This window comes from Rhodnius prolixus, unplaced genomic scaffold, assembly GCF_049639745.1.
Source record: "Rhodnius prolixus isolate KJV_2025 unplaced genomic scaffold, Rpr scaffold_8, whole genome shotgun sequence".
Lineage (NCBI taxonomy): Eukaryota > Metazoa > Arthropoda > Insecta > Hemiptera > Reduviidae > Rhodnius > Rhodnius prolixus.
Genome location: NW_027411593.1, coordinates 4,702,524 through 4,723,337, shown reverse-complemented (window position 1 = coordinate 4,723,337; position 20,814 = coordinate 4,702,524). Strand labels below are relative to the sequence as shown.

The window sequence follows — 20,814 nt, the reverse complement described above, 5'->3', positions numbered from 1 at the left end:
ACAAAGTTTGAGGTCTAATTGAATAAGAATAGCGCTATTTCTGCCGAACGATTACTGGGAATATCCGTTTATTAACCAGATTTAAGGAGTTTTTGCCACCTTCATTGGTGATATAAAAATAGTTCTGGTCCAAGCCTTTTATACCCCGCGATATTATCGCGAGAATAGATAAACATTACATCTTAAAAAAATAAAAATATACGCTTCATAAATTTAAAATTCTTAGAGAATAAAAACAATAATGCTGTTTTTAATACTTTAATAATTTGGGTGTTGACGCATCTTAAATCTTAGACGCATTCTAAACAAGAAGAAATCTTTGAAAAGTTTTCTATCCATTCAGTAATTTGGTACTTTCGGTTGAGGCATCGAGTTCGCTATGTTGCTATGTGGGTCCTATTCTAAAGTTTAAGCTTTCTGCGATTTTTAGATTTTGATAGAGAGAAAGAGACGATTTTGTGGAAGCCATTTTTTTTTTTTTTTTTTGACTCAGGAACTGATATTTTTGGTAAAAACTTGAAAATTTGACAAGCCTTATCTAGTAAGAGAAAATTGGGACTCCGGGGCGTTAGATTTTCTACGAATTTCTTTAAAACCATTTACTTAGCTTATTTCTTTAGTGAACTAAGAATTCATATAACAGACTTACTTTTTCTAGCGAGTTTTTCGAAAATTCAAAGGAAAACTTGTTACTTTCTATGGTGAAAACTGTGGAAAATTGTATACTGAATAAATATTTTTCGCCAAGATTGAAAGTATGAACGGAAACAGTAATAAATTGAAATCACCTCAAAAAAAAAGTAATTTTGACTTAAAAAAAGTAGTTTAGGAAAGGTATGGTGTATTACGGAAATAATTATATATTATATATTCTAGAGTGGCCAATAGAAATACAGTTTATGGCATCAATAATGTGGGCAGAGTATGAATGGAAGTGTGGATTCTGACCAATAGGGACTGAGATGGGAGGTCCCGCAGTTAGAGTCAAAAACTTTTGAGAGGGGAGAATAGAGATCTGTTTGAGGTTGAACATTCGAACTGTGGCCAGTCGCTCTGTAAGGTGTGTATTGGAAAGAGTTCTATCGGGAAAGTACTCTTATTATCTGGATTAGAAGGTGTTTGTTTGTGTCATGCCTCTAGAAATAGCGCTATCAATAAGCAGCACACTATGACATCGGATGGTAAAAAGAGACGTCGTGCCGGTAGCCATGGTGACGGTAGTTCAAGTGGTACGTCTTCAACACCTGGTAATAATAACAACGGCAGTACGAATTCCGCGGGAGATCTATGGTGGACTGAACGTGTAGTCTGTGAAGCCCAAGCGGAACATCCTGGTGAACTGGTGCGCACTGGTAGTCCGTATTTTTTATGTTCAGCTTTGCCAACGCATTGGCGTTCTAATAAGACACTGCCGGTCGGCTTTAAAGTGGTCGCACTGGGCGAAGTGATGGACGGTACTGTGGTCACTATTCGGGCCGGTAATGATGAGAATTATTGTGCGGAATTGAGGAACTGTACGGCGATCATGAAGAATCAGGTGGCCAAGTTTAATGATCTCAGGTTCGTCGGAAGAAGTGGCCGTGGTGAGTCAAGTGTTATGTTTTTATTTTCCAGTTTTAAGCACCTTTTTTTTTGTTCGTCACTTTCATTAAGTTTTCAAACTTCGTCTTATATGTATCTTATACTGTGGACGTCCTCACTCAGGAAGAAGAAAATAAATATTTAAAAAACAGCAAAAAATATTGAGTTTTTTGGGCAATTTTCCTGGATGTGAACACTAACGAGATTCTTTTTTAATAACTGAATAGTATTTATAGTCATTCGTCGACTTTCTCTTGATACAATTTATGTTTTACTTAAAACATAGAATTTCTAATGATACGTGGCTACATTATTATCATGTTTATTTACAATAATCAGCTGATTGTATTGTAGCTAGAAAAAAACGTCACTGTAACTCATAGAAACTCCAATAAATTTTTGATAGATAGTTTCTTTACTGAAAAATTTCGGTAGACTGATCTTCTTCTAATTCGTAATTTTTGGTTAAATAGTTCACATTTTAAAACAAGCGTGAGTCCAGCACAATATACTGTAACGACAAGCTACTGGAGAGCTTAACGACACTCCTAGCTAAGAATATCGCTTAAATAAAGTTTCTGCTTTACGTTTTGTTTTTTTTTCAAAATAAAAGTAACAGACCTAATTTATACAATTACTAAATAGTCAAAAGTTTCGGAACTATTTCTGCGGGAAAAAAAAATCGCTATTCAATTACCATTAGGCTTCCGGGGTAGTGATTGTCTTCTTCAACGTTGGAATTTGATTTGTACAAAAAGAAGAAACATTTTTACCAATTTCAGGCATAATTTTTTGCTAGCTTTTGATCTAGGGACTAGGATATATTCAGGGCTTATTATGCTATTAAAAGTTATATTTTTTACATTGTTAAATCTAAGACATCTAAACAGTCTTATATCCTTTCTGTTTATGTACTGTATTTTGTATAATTTGTACTGTTTATGTATTACGTTTTATGAAAATATTATAATTGTTAATAGCATAAGCCCTAAATATGACCTTGTCCCTACGTCGAAAATAATTTTAAAAAAGTATGATCGATATTGACAATAACTTTTTTCGAGTACGAAAAAACCTTTTCTAGCTTTAATTAATTTATTTATTTCAATTCCTGTAACGTTTTAGCATGAAATGTCGGTATCAGGAAAATTCAAATTACTTTCTGGTATTTCCTCTTTTTATTCACCAACTTCATGTCTCTTACATGTTAAATAAACTATGATTAACATTGATTCCTATGATTTCAAAAGCGGAAGCGGAATCTATCAGCAAAATAATTTATCCGTAGAACGGGTTGTGCATTGAGAGGGCTCCGAGCGTCAACAACTTCTGACTTCAGCGCGTCTAAAGGTAAAAATAGGAAGAAGGGAAGGAGGTTTCTTTACTCGCAGTATTGTGATCAAGTAAGTCCGATTCCCGAAACCTAGTTTTCTCCAGAAATATCCGATTTGTGATCACTTGAATCCGCAAAAAATGGTTTTTAGAAAATGGTCCAAAACAAAACGAAAACCACTGAGTGTTGAAACTTTAAAATTCCGACTGCAACTTAGCTAAATCAAGAACTCATTTATCAGAAGTATCACTTAATCTTTGAATGATTTTTTTCACATTTTTTGAGATATTCACAAAAAATAACACCAAAGATTTTCTTTTAATTTTGTGTACAAGTCATGGTGGACTTACAAAAATATCTACCTAATTTTAACTTAGTATGCAAATTCTATTTATTGTAGATTTCAAATTTTATTTGAAAAATGTCAATTCAGGACACTTCTGGGAGTTGAGGTGTATAGAGTTCCTGGTAAAGTACTATTTCAATGTAATCCACGAGCCTGTGGGATCTGTATGTGAAATTGGAACCCTAAAACTTGCTAAATGAGATTACGTTAGATGAAGCGTAAAGCATAGATTAGAAAAACCTCTTCTTGGTTAAAGTCCAAGGTTTCCCCTACTATTTTCTTGCTACGAGATCTGCTTCTGGAGGAAGTGAAGACACTCTGTGGCTGAACTCCGTAAGAAAAAGTTGACCACTTATATCTTACCAGATCGCGTTGTAGTCGCTAGTTTACAATATTAAATCTTTCGATACTCTGAGGCCGGATAATATGATATCTCTTTAAACTAGAGTAATAAAGAGCTGGACCACTGTAAGAAGCAAGTTTCTGCTGCTACTGGGTTGTAACTTCAATGGACCGCCACGTTATGGCACTTTAAAGAGCCATATTTTCTTGCTTTCAGCTCTGGACCAGATATCGGAAACCTGCTGTCTGAACGCAAATCAGACTAGGTCGGTGAGGTTGATTTTACTTCAAACAGTCTGCTACAGTGTTTAATGCGTTTGAATACACCATTCTTAGTATCTCCTATATCCGGATCTAGTTTCTTATCACTCTTTGTTGTGTCAGTCTCCTTTAGCAGTTCCTTCTCAAATTCCTGAGATCTCCGTTCGTGTTTTTTTTTTCTTTCCTTTTCCTTCCAATCTGGTCAAATTTGATATCTCTTAATACTCAGTAGAGAAGTCCGTTTTTGTAGAAAGTCAGCCAATCAGAAAGGTTGCTTTCTCGGAATTGATTTTTTTTTTTAAGTTAGTTGAGAGTTTTTTCGTTAAAGGCTTCTTTCGATTTTGTTTAAACTTGGTGTTTTTATTGTACATTTTCTTGGGGAAAATTTGAATAAGGAACTTCTATGAGAGGGGCTATGTAGACTGTCGAATAAAGGATAATAAAGAAAAGTTAAATGTGAACCTAAAATTCTGATTTTGAAAAAAAATTACACCTTAGTATCACTTTAATGAACGGAGTTTTCATTTTTCAAAAACCAACTTTATCTCTTTTTACAATTTTCTTAAGTTTTTATTTGAATAAGTTTTCTGGGAAAGTTTTCTGTCGTATGAGGATTTCGAGCTAAAGGTTAAAACGTTTCTAAGTCGAAAACTCGAAAATTTGGGTAGAGAAAGTCATGCGAGGGCACACGGACCAATCAGTCCCATCTTCGTTGCTTAATGCTGTCAAATCTCATGTTACAAGTCAGCAACATATTCCGGCGATCAAATCATTAAAGCTCTGTCCAATAATAAATAAAATTTAATTAAATGTCAAATTTCCAGTTTACATTTTTAGAAAATTTCAATCATTTGGAGACAAATATACAAATCAGAAAACGTTTACAAACAAAATATGTGTTTATATTACGCCATTTGTTTGAAGTTATATGTTAACATTCGTATATTTAATTAATTTTTTAATAAAAGTATATGATAAAAGGATTTGAGGACCAAATGTCTGATAAAACCAATCTGGGAGTAAATAACATTTAATTTATACATTATTTTTTTGTTTACTTTATTTTTATATGTGTTATTATGGTCTAGAATGGTTGAACTGGTACGATGGTCCCAGATTCGAGCGTACCCGTGGGTTAGATTAGGTTAGAGCATATGGGGTGGTGCTGTTGCTGTTCCCCAGTCACTTTAAAGTGCCATAACGTGGCGGTCCATTGAAGTTACAACCCAGTAGCAGCAGAAACTTGCTTCTTACAGTGGTCCAGCTCTTTATTACTCTAGTTTAAAGAGATATCATATTATCCGGCCTCAGAGTATCGAAAGATTTAATATTGTAAACTAGCGACTACAACGCGATCTGGTAAGATATAAGTGGTCAATCTTTTTCTTACGGAGTTCAGCCACAGAGTGTCTTCACTTCCTCCAGAAGCAGATCTCGTCTTAATTCTCCCCCTCCTGTTTTCTCAGAATCTGTGGCTTATTATCCTTTGTGGTCGTTTCCCCACAAAGATTCCTAGAATGCAGGATCTGATAAAGAAGGTGTGTTTAAGTTCTCATTCTATTTTATCTTCAATCGCCAGCTCGTGCTCACAGGCATGGATAGTTTGGAAATCATTGATATAGATCAGGGGTGGCCAACAAGTCGATCGCGATCGACCGGTCGATCGCAAGGCCAGTTTTGGTCGATCGTCGATCCCAGTATCACCAAATGTAGCGAATATAACTATTCTTGTTTCGGATCTACATACCTATGCGAATCGGATTTTCATACTCGAAGCTAACGAAGACTGAACAACGTTCTGTCCTGACATTCCCATACTGAAGACTCATTATTATTATCTTTGTCAGGATATACACCTAATTATGATTCTTTGGTTAGAAACGTGCAACTCAGTCTTCCCATTAATGTTAAGGCAACAAAGTAAATTCTAAATCTGTCTTTATCTATAGCTACTTTGAATTAATAAATATTCTTAATAATTATCCATGTTCTTTTAATTCCCCTGGATGTGAGTTTTTTTTGTCCCTTTTAATAATTATTGTTGTTGTTTTTTACGTAGGTAGATAAACCTCGCTGGAATGCACCTTATACTGAAACACAGTGTATAAACATAGTATGCATTTCACACCCTTTCTTCCCCATTAGACTAGGCCTATGACAACAAGTCGATCGCGACACACTTTTATGATAAAAAGTAGATCTTATATACAGAAAAGTTGGCCACCCGTGATATAGATCAAACAGTTTAATTTGAAACCTATCTCAGTTCTAATCGTGTTTTGTGGAAGTTTCATTAAGTATTCCTATAAAAAGGTTTTAAAAATTTGCTTTAAATGTTTACTTACTGACTGGAAGATTTGACTGGTGTCTCATAGCCAGTTAAATACTCAGACGCAGTACGTTTCCAGAGCTTTAAGGGCGATCTTGTTGTTAGAGGTCGTAGGAATTCTGTCTTTAGTGACCATACAAAAAATTGGGTAAAACTTGAACTGAGTTTAACCGGAAAGAGTGCTACGTTCTCGAATGTTGTGCTTCCTTTAAAAGTGTTTTTGTTACCATGATCCTTACGCTGAAACTAGAGTAAAACCTCGAAGGACTCTTTTAAGATGAAAACATCTTAGTGATAAAACTCCAGATTTTTTAGAAATAGTTGGCAACAATTACGTTTTCGCCAGTGTCCTATGTACAAACCTCCAATTTGTCAATACTAATTCATGTGATAATTAACAAAACACAAACACAAGTATAGAGAGAAAAAGTCTGATTAATTAATAAAGTAGATGGAGATGGAAGAAGAATGGAGGTAATCGGACAGACGTATAGCTAGTCGATGTGGCTTACCTCACCTGTACTCTCCTGGTTTTAATTAGTGATTTGTTAATGCGGTTCTTATTTTCCTCTTCGTGCACAATTGATTGCATTTCAAATTAATATACTTACTTTCGACATTATATTATTTTGGGCCTGAGTGAAATTCCACAAAGCAACGTGTTATTAATAAATCACATATTTTCAGGTTTTGACACATACACTCTTTTTCTTTTTCGCCACAAATTATTGGTGTTTTTTTGATTATTAATCCATTCTATTGTGTTTTTACGTTACCGTTTGATCACTTACATTTTATTAAGTTCAACAAGACACAGTATAATTTGTAACAGCATAATTACCTTATTCCTCTCTAACCAGCACAACTTTCTCACCTAAACAATATTGTGCCTCATTGTTAGAAAAAGCAGTGCAGAAACTTACGTTGCAACAACACCTATCGCTGCCAAAATCGAATACTTCCTTTAAAATAAAGTTTGGTGTGATAGTAATAATTCTTTACCAAGAGTAAGAGAACGTAAAAAAAAAGGCACGTGCCTTAGGAAATGTAGGATCCTGGAGGCGGAGCTCCCTCTAGCATGGTGACGAAGTTAATTACTATGCAATAGGAACTACCCGTGCTTGAAACAAACTGGAGTAGTACGTATTATTATTTAACTATTCATTATGTTTAGTCATTCCAGTAATCAATACAGTGTAGTTCAAATATTAAAAAGTAAAGAAATTACTTTGCTACATACGAATAATAGTTAAATACTTATAACTACTGGTATAATAACAAGGCAAAGTGGAAAGCTAACAGTCCGGAACAGAGTAACGCAGAAGAATACGATAAAATTCAGCCACAGTGTTGGCACTTCTCTTTGATTCAGAGGATACCAGTTTGAATTCAAATTTCAGATTGTTACGCTTCCTTCTATAGGGAATTAGAAATGGTCAAGTCTTTTCCTTGGGGAACTTGGTAAAGTAGCCGTTGTTTGGACCTAAAAAACATGAAGAAACTTCACAGGATACAGTACAACCTGGATTAACCGGGCTGACCTCCGGCTATACCCACCCCGGAAAACTGAAATCCTGGTTAAACCAAATACACAGTATTACATAGTAATACATTACTGTTTCGTCCCAGAGATCAACTCCTATCTTAGACGGCCAGTCCTTTTTTTTATTTTTTGAATTTTTCATTTTTTTGCCGTTCAACTTTTTGAAAAATACTTTTCAAGTGTTGTTTGCTTTTTTTTAACAAACGACCACTCTCTGATGAGTGTGCGCAATTTAAAAAGCTTAAACTTTGTCACTGGTTGGAATGTCCTTTTCGTAAAAAAAAATACAATCAATTCAGCAACTGAATTCGATGCTGCAATCCAGGGATATTCCTGGGTGATCATTCTTTTCTTCATCGATTTCAATTCCTTCTTCCCGGATTCGACTTCTCGGATGTTCTGGACGATTTCTACAGAACTAAGGCATGCAAACTGTGGAGGAGCATCTCTATCACAATCGAACCACACCAAAATGTCTTCTCGATTCACATAATAACCCTTCAAGAAAATCAGGTATAAAAGAGTTGCTGCCACGCCTACAATTATTATGTTACATCGGAAGACAAAAAATTTTCCTGTCGCCACCGAAAATTAACTTTTGTTTCGGCGCCGATCCAGGTGTTCTTATGATGACTCAACCTGATCCGAATCCTGGTTAACCAAGGGCCGGTTAATCGAGGTTGTACAGTACTTCTAAGTAACTATTTTTGGATTTAGCGTACCTCCTGTCAGTGAAATCTAATTTTTCCCGAAAATGCAAATTTAACATGAAGTATCATTTTACGGAACTCTAATTTTTGAGCTTTTCTCAAAAAAAAAAATGGCTCCAATAATTTTCTTTAAACCTAGCATCCTCATTATCCACAAATAGATCTATGATTTTCACTATGAAAAGTTATTGTTGGAAAATTTCCTTGAAGGGCACATGAGATGGTCTGATTTTCCTCCCCTAAAGTGGCCATTTTAATGTATTGTGTGTTTCTAACTCTTATAAAATTCTATAAAACTTTTATTGTAATCATTTTTCTAGAAAAAATTTGTTTTAGGGCGTTCCTGAGGGAAAGGTAGAGGTAACTTCTCCCCATAAAGTGTCACCTCATTGTAATATACGGTTTTAAAAACCTTATAATGTTAGCAAGAATTAAATTAGGTTGTTCGCAAAAATTCAAATTTTGGAGAAAATGAAACAGTTTGAACCAAAAGTATTAAGAAAGAGAGAGTCGTAGTGAGTGGATACAAGAGATTCTAACTGTACAGATTTTTATCCAGAAAGAATCAAAAGATTTGATTTGTTTCAAATTAAAGTAGATTTCTCTAAATATAGAGATATGCAAATAAACAGAGTATTATATTCAGATGCTATTTATTTATATTTAATAAAGAGAACAAGATACCCTTAAGCTTAGCAACCACAAAGATATTCAATGTTAAGATACAAGTGATCTTCGTGTGAAGTTCTTTAATCGATCGCAAGCTGATTTAAAAAAAAAACAACAAATCTATCAAAACAAAACAATCGTTTTTCTGGTTATAATTTTAGTACTATTAGTTGGCTCAATAAACACCTGGGAAGGATTAGTTCCGTGCTTAGTGCACTGGATTATCACGCGGAGATCCGTTGGTTTCTAATCAGCTGTTTAGTTTTTTTCTTCTCAGGAACCTCTTACAGCTCCATTATTGATCGGTGTTTGACAGTGCTGCCTATAACAAGAGAACACTCTCCTGATTGTCACTTATCGCTTACTTTATGTGGTATGTCTATCGTAATTATTTGGATAGACTATAAGATTTGCCATCTTCTTGGCTTGAAGATCATTGGTTCTTATTACAGCTTCCAACCTTCTCTTACTAGTAGAGTAAGGAAAAAAAAATATTGGGTAAAGCTCTTCTTTGTGCTGAGGCTATCACTCCTTCCATTTAGATGTGACCACGCGAAGAGAGCCCTCTAACTTGAAGAACTTGTGGTGGTCTAGACCAGGGGTCGGCAACCCGCGGCTCGCGAGCCGCATGCGGCTGTTTTACCGAAATTGTGTGGCTCTTTAGCCTGCCCAAAATATCGTATTTGTATAGTTTAATTTTATTGAAACGAATGAAAATTCCATTTAATAAAGGTATTTTTTCAAAAATAATTTTAAATGTGATAGGTTCGAAATTGAATAGAATTATACAATATCAAAATAAAGTACTTGATTTATATTGTAAGACTGCCGCTTTTTCATTCGTTAAGTTATTATTTATTTGTTTATTTACTTTACAATATCTGAAAATAAATATATAAAACATTTAAATTTTATTGAATACCATAAAACAATAATTTGTGAATACAAATGACCTACAGAATTTTGTACACTGTCATCCTTGCGGCTCTTGGTAAGATTTATTAAAATTATTTACGGAAATATGGCTCTCGACTTAAAATAGGTTGCCGACCCCTGGTCTAGGCAGTAACAGCGTTTCTTTAGGATAATATATATTTGTATTGTCAAAATCCAAAAAACTTTTTCATTTTCAGCAGATTCGTAATTTTGACAATGTATTTAGTTCACGTTAGTACTGTAGATATAATTGTTTATACATCTCATTGAAATGATGACACTTATAGGGATATAGATCCCCCTCCAGAACTGCCCTAAAACGAATTTTCTTATAAAAAATGTAGCAAATGAAAGTTTTAGATCTACATCCATGTATACTAAGTCAACAGAAAATCGTTAGAGGAAGATTCCCACCTGAAAAATGAAAAACCCAATGTTAATGAGGCACATCCTTATTCAGAAATCTCATTCATACTTGGAATTCGCAAATAGATTCAAGAGTTTGTAACAATACAATAAATAACATATTTTTTTCCAGCTTGGTTTCAGCACGGGCTACATTTTGAACATCTGCAAGTCATATATTGTCTTGATTTTGTTTTAACTTTTTAAATTAAATAGTTAGGAGATTCTCAGATACTGATTCCAGTCTGTCTCACTATTTTTTATTAGAATCAAGGAAGGAAGTCGTTACAAAACAGAGAAGCACATATGTTAACTTAAGCACACAAAAAGAGTACTTAGTTGAAAATGCAACAATTAAAACTTGCGTGACTGTGTTCACTAAATTGTATTCAGTCATATGTTTTATAATAGATGTACTATAATATCTATAATTTAGGTATATAGTTAACTTTTAGAAAATTAATAAAAATATAAATTTTTGCTAGTTAGGATGAAATATGAAAGTAATTAAGGGAAAAAATCACCCTAAACTGAAGATGATGGTTTCAGTATTTTTAATTTTGACTTTTCCGTACATCTAGTTCTGGAGAAGTATTGCGATTATGAGAACTTTTCATTTTAAGTTGTTCACGGAAGTATTGTTTTGACAAAGTTGTTTATTTGATGCAGTTTTCTTTGCTCCCAAATTTCCGATGATTTTCTTTGATCTTTATATTTTGATGGCCCACTTGTTCTTGTAGTTTTTAGTGGTTTTAATGAGAAATACCTATATTCATGGAAAGTTTTGTGTAGAGATTTCGACTTCTCACTTATATAAATTAACACTTCACCAAACTACTTAATCTACTTCTGATGTATGAAATTCCGGACAGGCTTCGTACATAATATTTAATTAATTTATAACTCAATAACTTTGCCACTCCGTTTTCGTTATTAGTTGAATCGTCTGGCATCTTTTTTATGTTTGCAAACATGATAAAAATTTAATTAAACATTAAATAAAAACCAAAGAGAAGACTGAGATTCAAATCCCAGTATCATCATGTATCTTAGCTTTATGGTTCACACCTCTGACCTCTCGGCAAAAGTGGCGTCTGATCTACATATCCTTGTAAGGGGAAGTCATGTTATTGTTCTTAGTAGAATATTTTTTCTTTCTCCCATCAGGAAAACTATTTCTTTAAGAAGAAAAAACGGAGATTGCAATTGATTATTTGCGTGAAAAAAAAAAGATTACTGATTACATGACACAACATACAGGAAGTGGGCGGAAAATTCATCCAATAATTGTGCTGCAACTATTGCAGTTATGACAATTTGGCCAAGATACATGAATGTTAAAGTAAAAGGAGGCTAATAATAATAATATAAACATTTGACCACCAAGAGAGACGTGCCCTGGTGGTGAAAAGTTTTCTTAAGAAAATCGACAAGGAGAGAAAGCTGGCTGGCTGCACCAGAACCAGAAGTAGGGAGGCTCCGTTCCGACCAAACCACATAATGCCTCTAATTACACTAGTTAACGCAACATTTAGCGCTTTTTAAGTTCGCTAATATATAGGATACCTAGCTCTCAACTGCCCAACAATATTACTTAACCATATTGTTTATTTTTTTTTATATATCATTATTATTTTTATTAATTATTTCATAGAAAGCGCTTGGAATTGCGTGATTCAATACGATTTCCATTTATAATTAACGTTTCCTGATTCTACGTTTTGTGAGTGGTTAAATTATTGTGTAATTCTGAACATCGAAAAAAAGTTTCATTCATTCCTGAAGATTAGAACGTAAGAGCGCGTAACTACAATAACTGCACAGATTTCGCAACATTTGAAGATAAGAATAAAATTAAGGGTACGTTCGATCCTCGAAAGGATGTTCGGGCCCCCCCCCCTGTTTAGAATTTGTCTGTTGGCGTTAACAGTGCATCATTTCCCAGTTGGCAAAACTGCGAATGTGGAAGGAGAGGGGATCGTGTGGAAAGTTTTGTTGGACAGTTGCCCTTGGGCTTCTTAAGAGACCGTAATTCTATGTCCGAATTCGTATGTGCGTCCGCCATTACTAAGTTCTTAGCGTCGGTCTATCTAGGATCTGTTTTGAACAGAGACTGGACAATCCCTTAGGGGCCGTACTTAAATTACGTAACGAACGCAAGGGGGAGGGGGGTAAGGCTCGATTGTTACCATTCGTTATGGTTCGGGGGAGGGGGTTTTTTAATGCTTGTACGTAATTTTTCCAATTGAATCTATAATTTTTTGGTCATTAATGGAAAAATACTAACGATATTTTTCGCGCCAAATTCTACTATAGCCAACCTTCATACTAAGTGATAATGTAATTAAATAAGTAATAAATAAAAAATATATGTTTGATTTTAATTAAATACTATGCAATGACGATATTCCATAACAAAAAATTACGTACATTTGGCTAGGGGGGGAGGGGAGGTTGACATTTTGTTACGATCTGTTACATCGGGGGGGGAGGGATTAAAAAGCTCTTTAAATTGCGTTACGTAATTTAAGTACGGCCCCTTAGCAGCCCGGTTACTTTGTTGCATTTTGTTATGTCAATTTGTGTGTATTACAATAAGTTTAAGTCAGAAAACCTGTAAGTCTAACTAAATCAGTTTTATGTATTTGGGCCATGATCCGTTTTGTATGTGAGGTTCAAAATTGTAAAATAAAAATTTTTGTTGTATTTGTCTAAATCGGTTAAGGTATTCTGAGTGTTGGTGGCGTCCCCCGTTCCTTTATTTGATGTCATTTTATTTTGTGTTGCTCTCCCAAATTGCCTAAGAAGATCTATTATTGTCCCTTAGTCAACTACGTATTTTCCAGGGTGCATGAATAGCAGAAAAGGAAAATACTATCTTAGCTTCCTTTGACACAACACTCCACTAACCATAACATAAGTCAAGCTGAAAGTCCTTGGATTATTGACTAGAAAAATAATATACCTACTCATATATATGTTTTAGATATGTCTCAATTAATTAAGGAATGGACACAAATAACTGAAACCGCATAATTAGAAACAAATCAAGATGGCTCTGATGGTAGCTCAAAAATGTACAACAAAATGGGAAGGATTAGTTCCGTTCTTAGTGCACTGGATTATCACGTGGAGATCCGTTGGTTTCGAATCAGCTGTTTAGATTTTTTCTTCTCAGAAAAAACCTCTTAAAGCCCATTATTGATCGGTGTTTGACAGTGTTGTCTATAACAAGAGAACAATCTTCTGAAGATCACTTATCGCTTACCTATCACGTACTTTATGTGGTATGTCTGTTGTATTTATTTGAATAAGATCCCACATGGGTCTTAGTCCTTTCACGGATCCCACTTTGATGAGGAAGGCACACATCTCTGACGAAACGTTGAGACAAATTGAGAAAGACGAGTTATACAGACCTACTCTTAAAAAAAAGCAGAGTTCACTTTACATATCAGAAATATAATAATAAAAAATTGTTGAACAGATTATCTGCTTGTGTGATTCTCATGAGATTCTAAAAAAAACTACAATAAATCCAATCCAACTTCAAAATCAGTGTTATCTACAGTCCTGTTGAATGCACTCTTTTGCAAAATATTCTGTTTACTTTTCTATCTTCTGTGTCATAGTAGTTACTGTTAAATTAATAACAGGTGGTAAGAAATACTAACCGAGACAGTAAGATATTGATCTCAGTAGAACTTAAATTATTTGTACAAACAAAAATACGTGCAATGTACACACATCCTATACATCGTAGGAACATATCTTTAATAATAATGGTTGAATATTTAATCAACTCTGTACATAAGAACAACTCTGTAATATTCTATTCAATAATTTATTGTTTCTTTTTTTTCCTACTTTCTCTTATTTTGCTTTAAATTATGAATGTAATTGGTATCGTCATTTCTAAATGAAAGAAAACTTCTCTGCTTAAGTGGGAAACACTACGAACATGAATAACTTAACTTGAAATTTATGCAAAAGCAACGTTGAGAATCGCGTGACGTCCTTGGATTTTTCGTTAAAACACATTTCAGTGATATGACTATAACTGTCTAGACGTTTTTATTCGAATGCTTGAAAAAAAAGAAGAAAAAGAAATCGTTTAAGAGATACAACTTCCGGATAAGTGGGCATAGAATTTTATTAATAGTTTCACTAATATTACAAAGCTGGTAATACCGTAATCGAATGAGGATTCCCTGGGGAAAGAGGCAAAAAGATTTAAAACCCATCACATCATTTGGTAATGTAGTAGATTTTTAGATTTTACTCGGCCCACGGCCTTCCCTTGAGTCTAGTAGGTGAAACCTCCCCTTCTGAGAAGGTGGAGGGCTTTCCCTACCAGTTCCTTCTGCGCTACAATCTCCCCTGGTCTCAAGGTACCAAAGATTTCGTAGCGCAGTCTCTCGAGTGCAACGCAATCGAACAGCAGGTGAGAGGCCGTTTCTTCCTCTTCCTGGCACAATCTGCACATCGGTTCCGAGCTAATAAGCCCTACCTTGTGCAGGTGTTTCCTGAACCTTCCGTGCCCTGTGAATAGGCCTGTAATCAGAGTGATCTGATTCCTGCCCAAACCTAGAGTCACTTTGGTTCTTTGTTTACACAGCAGGGGCATAACCCTCTTGCTGTGTTTGACCCCAGGAAGCATCACCCAGAATTTTTCATGTTCTCTCCAGATCCAGTCTCTGAGAGCCTCACGAACTGCACCCCTAGTGATCCCTGGTAATGTAGTAAGTTTAAAGAAAATTAGGGAATGAAAATTTTCGGGAAATACGCATTCATAGTCGTACCAATTGCTTGAAGCACGGAATTTGTTAGCAACTAATTTAATCCTTGTTTGTAAATATTATGTAAGAGATAAGATGCTTTAATTTCTTCCATAGAGATTGGGCAGACAGCCTCCAGCAGCCACTACGTCCCAAAGGGTTTATTAGAGCCTGCACAAGACTGGCTGTTTGGTTAGAAATGGGAGGCTGAAGAGGAGCTTCTAGTCAAAGTTGAAGGCATAAGTTTTTTTTCTTCTATGAAGAACCGGATTTTATATATAAAAAGCCTATTATAATGTCTAAATATCTTGATTTTCACGTCCTCCTAAGGGGCACTAAATGGACATATAAATTTAATTTTCTTGTAATTTTCCATTTTATGTTTGCACCATACCTTGCATACAAAAATTGTATAATTTTTTTTGTTTAATCTCAAGAGAACCTCTAAGTTTTTATTTTCGATTATCTCAAAAATCAAACATTTTATTTGAAATAAAATAAAATTGTTCAAAAAATTCATTGGGCAACAAGTATTTTCAGAGTCAAAAGAAATAATGAATGAATTTTGAAGTATACATATATGAGTAAAAATTATAATAAAGTAGGGAAGTGATGAATGAAGAAGAAGGTAACGACTGAGTTACGAACCGGTCCAGACTTTAATCTACCCAGGTTCACGCCACATTATGGTACAGACTATTTCCCTTCTTCTTTTTTATCTTGTCAGCATTGGTGAAATAAATTGTTGGCCCACGTGTACATCTTTAAACAGCTCATTAAATTCAAAGAGAATGCCTAATAAATAAAAAGGAGGTGTTTAAAGCACTCTGAAGTGTCAGCTGTTTAGAGATTTCGTTTAATTGAACAGTGTTGTTTTGTAAGCTTTTAAGGTCCATCTTAAAGAATATTCTAACAGATTATTATTATTTCTGTTTGTAAGGGAAGGGAGGGAAGAATTATGGTTTTTAAACTGATTTTACACGGAAGATGTCTTTAATATAGATTAAAGATTCTACTTACTTAAAAAAAAATGGGGCTGAAATAAGACCCTGTGATTTTCTCTAATGAAATTTCTTTATGCCAAGGAGTTTGGGCGGAAAATTTGCTAAGCTTTTCAGAAACATCTTGCTACAGCTAAATCAAAACCCTGTAGGGGAAGCCACTTCTTCATGGATCTTGGCGACTGTAAGGACTAACGGACTAATAGATCGCAGACTAACAGCACAATACATACACTGATATTTAAATAATACACAGGACCAGAAGGAAGTATTAAGTATACTTAATGAGTGTAGTACAACTTCTTGGACTTTAATGAACCCTGTGTCGAACTCTTAGCTCATCGCACTTTCTTACCCACATTATATCCTTTATAGACGCGTACAGATTGTGTACAATCACTTGTACTTAAGGGAGCTGCAATAGATCTTTTAGGAAGCAGAGCACTTGGCTTTACAGCCACTTTCAAACTAGTCTAATCTAACTCAAAAGAGTAGGTATCCATTAAGTTCCCTCCAATGCCGAAAAGTCAGCCTCCTAGCTTCCTTGAGGTCGCTGGGTTCATGGACTCCATCCAAACTGCAAACTTCCTTGACTTTTCCTTCTATTTCCACTTCGACTTTTCAGGATTCCCTAAATATCATACCAGTTAGTAAAAAACCAACTTTTCCTCATTCAGAACGAGTATTTTCTGTGAAAACCAAATCAAAAACCTGCATGACCGCAATCTTTCTCTCTAAAAATAAATAAAACAGATTGAATTCTGTTAAACTGATCTCGGCTTAAACGACAAAGAAACGAGATTTCCAAATTAAGCTGGCTCCTCGTTTTCCCTTATTATTGATTGGTGCTGGACTTTCCTTTATTGTCAGGGTCTCAAGTCAATCAAGTTAGAGTAAAGAAAGTTATTTCTGTCATATATTGGCATTTTGTTGGGGCACTGACGAAATAGGGAAGTCCCGGAAAATGACTGATATAAAGTAAAATAGATTGCAGTGACGGACTTAATCTAAGTACTTGTCCAACTTTGCAAATTCATCTAATTGTATGATTCATAACATAAATCATTGTTTTACAACATCTCCCAATTTAAATTGAATTTATTTAAGTAAAAAAAAAAAGAAGTGTAAATTTTCATCCAAAACTTAGTGCAATCTCGAAATTAAGAACCTCAGTTTTCTATTACTTGAAACCATTAATTAGCGAATAATTAATAATTCGATGACACCCTGTACTAGGGTGCTTTCTTAAAGGTAAGTTTCAAACTATCCTTTTTCACACTTCCTAACAGCAGGCAGGATTAGGGCGAAGCTCAAAATTCCCAGTTTTTTGAAGAAACTTGATCGTCTTGGTGATGACTTGATGCGTTTGGCCTTGCTTTTTCATTTAGACAAAGACGGATATTTTTGTTTTGCCTGAACGTAGAGTTCTTCTTGTTATAGCTGAGTAGATTAGAGTTCGGATGTAATCGCACATTCGTTAAAAAACCTGTTTGAAAAAAACCATGCTCAAGGTGCTTTTCGCAAGGTGTATAGCATTATTATTTTTTTAAATGCAGAATGGCGGGGAAAAGAGACTTCTGGCGTAGAAAGGAAAATACTTAATAAAATGTACGAGGGTCGTTTGAAAAGTCCGTGCAAAAATAAAAAATACTTAATTTTTTGGGGTAAACCTTTTTTATTTTTCAACATAGTCTCCTTTTAGGCTTATACACTTCGTCCAACGCTGCTCTAGTTTGTTGATCCCTTCCGAATAATAGGATTTGTCCAAGTCTGAAAAATAGCCATTCGTTTCAGCAATCACCTCCTCGTTTGAATAAAATCTTTTTCCCGCCAGCCATTTCTTCATATTGGGGAACAAATAGTAGTCCGAGGGAGCCAAGTCTGGAGAATAGGGGGGATGTGAAACGAGTTGGAACCCTATTTCCATTAATTTTGCGACCACAACTGCTGAGGTGTGAGCTGGTGTGTTGTCGTGATGGAAAAGAACTTTTTTGTGGGCCAATCGTGGGCGTTTTCCTTGCAGCTCGGTTTTCAAACGGTCCAATAACGATGAATAATATGCACCTGTAATAGTTTTACCCTTTTCCAGATAGTCGATGAGGATTATTCCTTGCGAATCCCAAAAGACAGTCGCCATAATCTTTCCGGCCGAAGGAACGGTCTTTGCCTTTTTTGTAACCCATTGTTTAGATTGTTCTTTGGTCTCAGGAGTGTAGTGATGTATCCATGTTTCATCCACAGTGACGAAACGACGCTTAAAGTCCTGCGGATTCTTCTGGAACAGCTGCAAACCGTCCTTGCAACACTTCACACGATTTCGTTTTTGGTCAAGCGTGAGCAATCGCGGCACCCATCTTGCGGATAGCTTTGTCAAGTCCAAATGTTGATGCAAAATATTATGTACCCGTTCATTCGAGATGCCCACAGCACTAGCAATCTCACGCACCTTCACTCTTCTGTCATCCATCACCATAACATGTATTTTATCAATGATTTCTGGAGTAGTAACCTCAACAGGGCGTCCAGAACGTTCAGCGTCACTTGTGTCCATATGGCCACTCCGAAAATTTTGAAACCACTTATAAACTGTTCTAATCGAAGGTGCAGAGTCACCATAATGTTTATCAAGCTTCTCTTTAGTCTCCTGAGGCGTTTTGCCTTTCATAAAGTAGTGTTTAATCAACACACGAAATTCTTTTTCGTCCAATTTTTGAAAATCACTCGACTTCCTCGATTTAAACGAATGCCAAACACAAAGAAATAGACCGATCTGGCTGAAACTTGGTGTGTGTTCTTCCAAGAGATGCTACTAACTAAACATAACCTCGATACGCGCCAGTAGTGCTATCTCTCTGACTTTGCACGGACTTTTCAAACGACCCTCGTATGTCACCTTAACGTCACCAGATATGGTGAAGAAGGAAGAATCAAATCTGTACAGCCTGCATGAGAAAATGGTTGTGGTTAGGGTTTATTAAGCTAGAAAAGTTAAGATGGGCATGTCTTATGAATGATCAAGAAGCAGTTTAAAGAAGTAATCCTCAGTGCTAAAAAAGATTAGTCTAACTGACTCTCTTATGTTTTGGTCATTTAAAAATATTTGGTAGCATTCCGAACAGAGTTCTTATCGTTCACTTAGTGCATAAGAAAAACAGTGATTAGATCGCCTCATTTCTATATTTAAGTCAGCCACTTCCTTTAACGGAAGTGGTTGGCAGTTAAATATACACATCTAGATAGATGGTAGATATTACTACTGCTTCTACATCAAAATTTTTTTTTCTCAAGAAATTGCGGTTTGACAATCAAACAAGAAGACTGAATATTTTTACTGATTTAATAGTATGCATAAAAATTTGTTTTAACACGTTTACATTCTTTTACAGTTATGAAGGTTATCTTTAAAATTACAATTTTTAATAAATGGTGGTTGATTTTCAATAAAGGTTCCACATTCCAGAAGAAATTCAAACTTCTGCTGAAGACATAGATTCAATACTCTTTAAAGGGTCATTTCATCTGAGAGTAGTCTGTGAAAGCTTGTGAAGATGGTTCTTCACCTAAATAGGGCTTAGGTATGATTATAGAACTTAGTGAAAATACCTATCAAGGGTGTCACGATCAATAGCTTTGCCTTTTAGTCACTCTTTCGCTCATTTTGAAACCTCTTAAGTTAGGCCTTGATTAAGTCATCTAAAACAAGAGAAGGAGGCAACAAATTCTCTGAACAGAAAAATTGCTAGTAAAGCTCTTTTCAAAAGTAAAGTTTAAAAGGGCCAAGTAACTGAGCAAAAGGAGCATGGAACCCACTAGACCGAAGGTTGGTCAAATAACGGGTCAGTTTGTCGGATCGCTAGCTATATTTTTTCCGTTGGGCTTGACTTGACAATGCAAGTTGTATGTACGTCTTAGCTACTGGGCGAAGCAAGGCCATTTATTCAGCCGAAAATCTTAACTAAGGTTATGGGATTGTATGGTCATCTCTTAAAGTATCCTCTTAACAGGAATATCGTTGAAGAGTATGAGAGACCAACAGAAAAACCTACAACTTTTCGAAATAGTACCAATAGACTTAAATTAGTCAATGACTATCTTAATATAATAAATATATAGTCACCAGCTCTTGAAAATGTGTAATTCTCGCTAACATTTTTTAGCAAGCCATCAATACCCAACTTCTTCAGTGAATCCTTGTTTCTTGTTTGTTCCTGTTTTCTGAACGTTGATATTCTGGAGAAGGTTTTGCTTTTTAGTAGTTCTATAGATATGGTATTCTTCCATGCTGCAAACATATCCAAACCATTTCATTTGTTGTTTCCGGGACATGTTCATGCAGGACATTTGTTTGAAGTTCCTTTTTTAAGTTGTCGTTCTAGTACGCTTAGCTTATCTGCGAGAAACTTCAATTCTTCAACTTTCTGCTAGTCTGTGTATCTAATGTGACCCAGGTTTCGATACCCGTCTTAAATGGTTTGCAAGGTATACTATATACTATTTTGTTTCTTCCAATGTTTTGCAGATCTGGTAGTCTGGTATTTCTTTTACCGAGTAGTAACGAAGACGAATTATACCTCTTCAAA

The 20,814-nt window shown here is 35.2% G+C and overlaps 1 protein-coding gene across 1 annotated transcript in view; it reads left to right on the top strand.

The window, feature by feature from the left end:
* The first annotated feature begins 1,036 nt into the window (after window positions 1-1,036).
* LOC141450728 (uncharacterized) overlaps window positions 1,037-20,814 on the top strand; it is a 60,904-nt gene continuing 41,126 nt past the window's right edge. Inside the window, exon 1 of the mRNA XM_074121460.1 lies at window positions 1,037-1,583. Within this exon, the coding sequence (XP_073977561.1) occupies window positions 1,169-1,583 (415 nt within the window). The 5' untranslated portion in view covers window positions 1,037-1,168. The remainder of the gene's footprint in view (window positions 1,584-20,814) is intronic.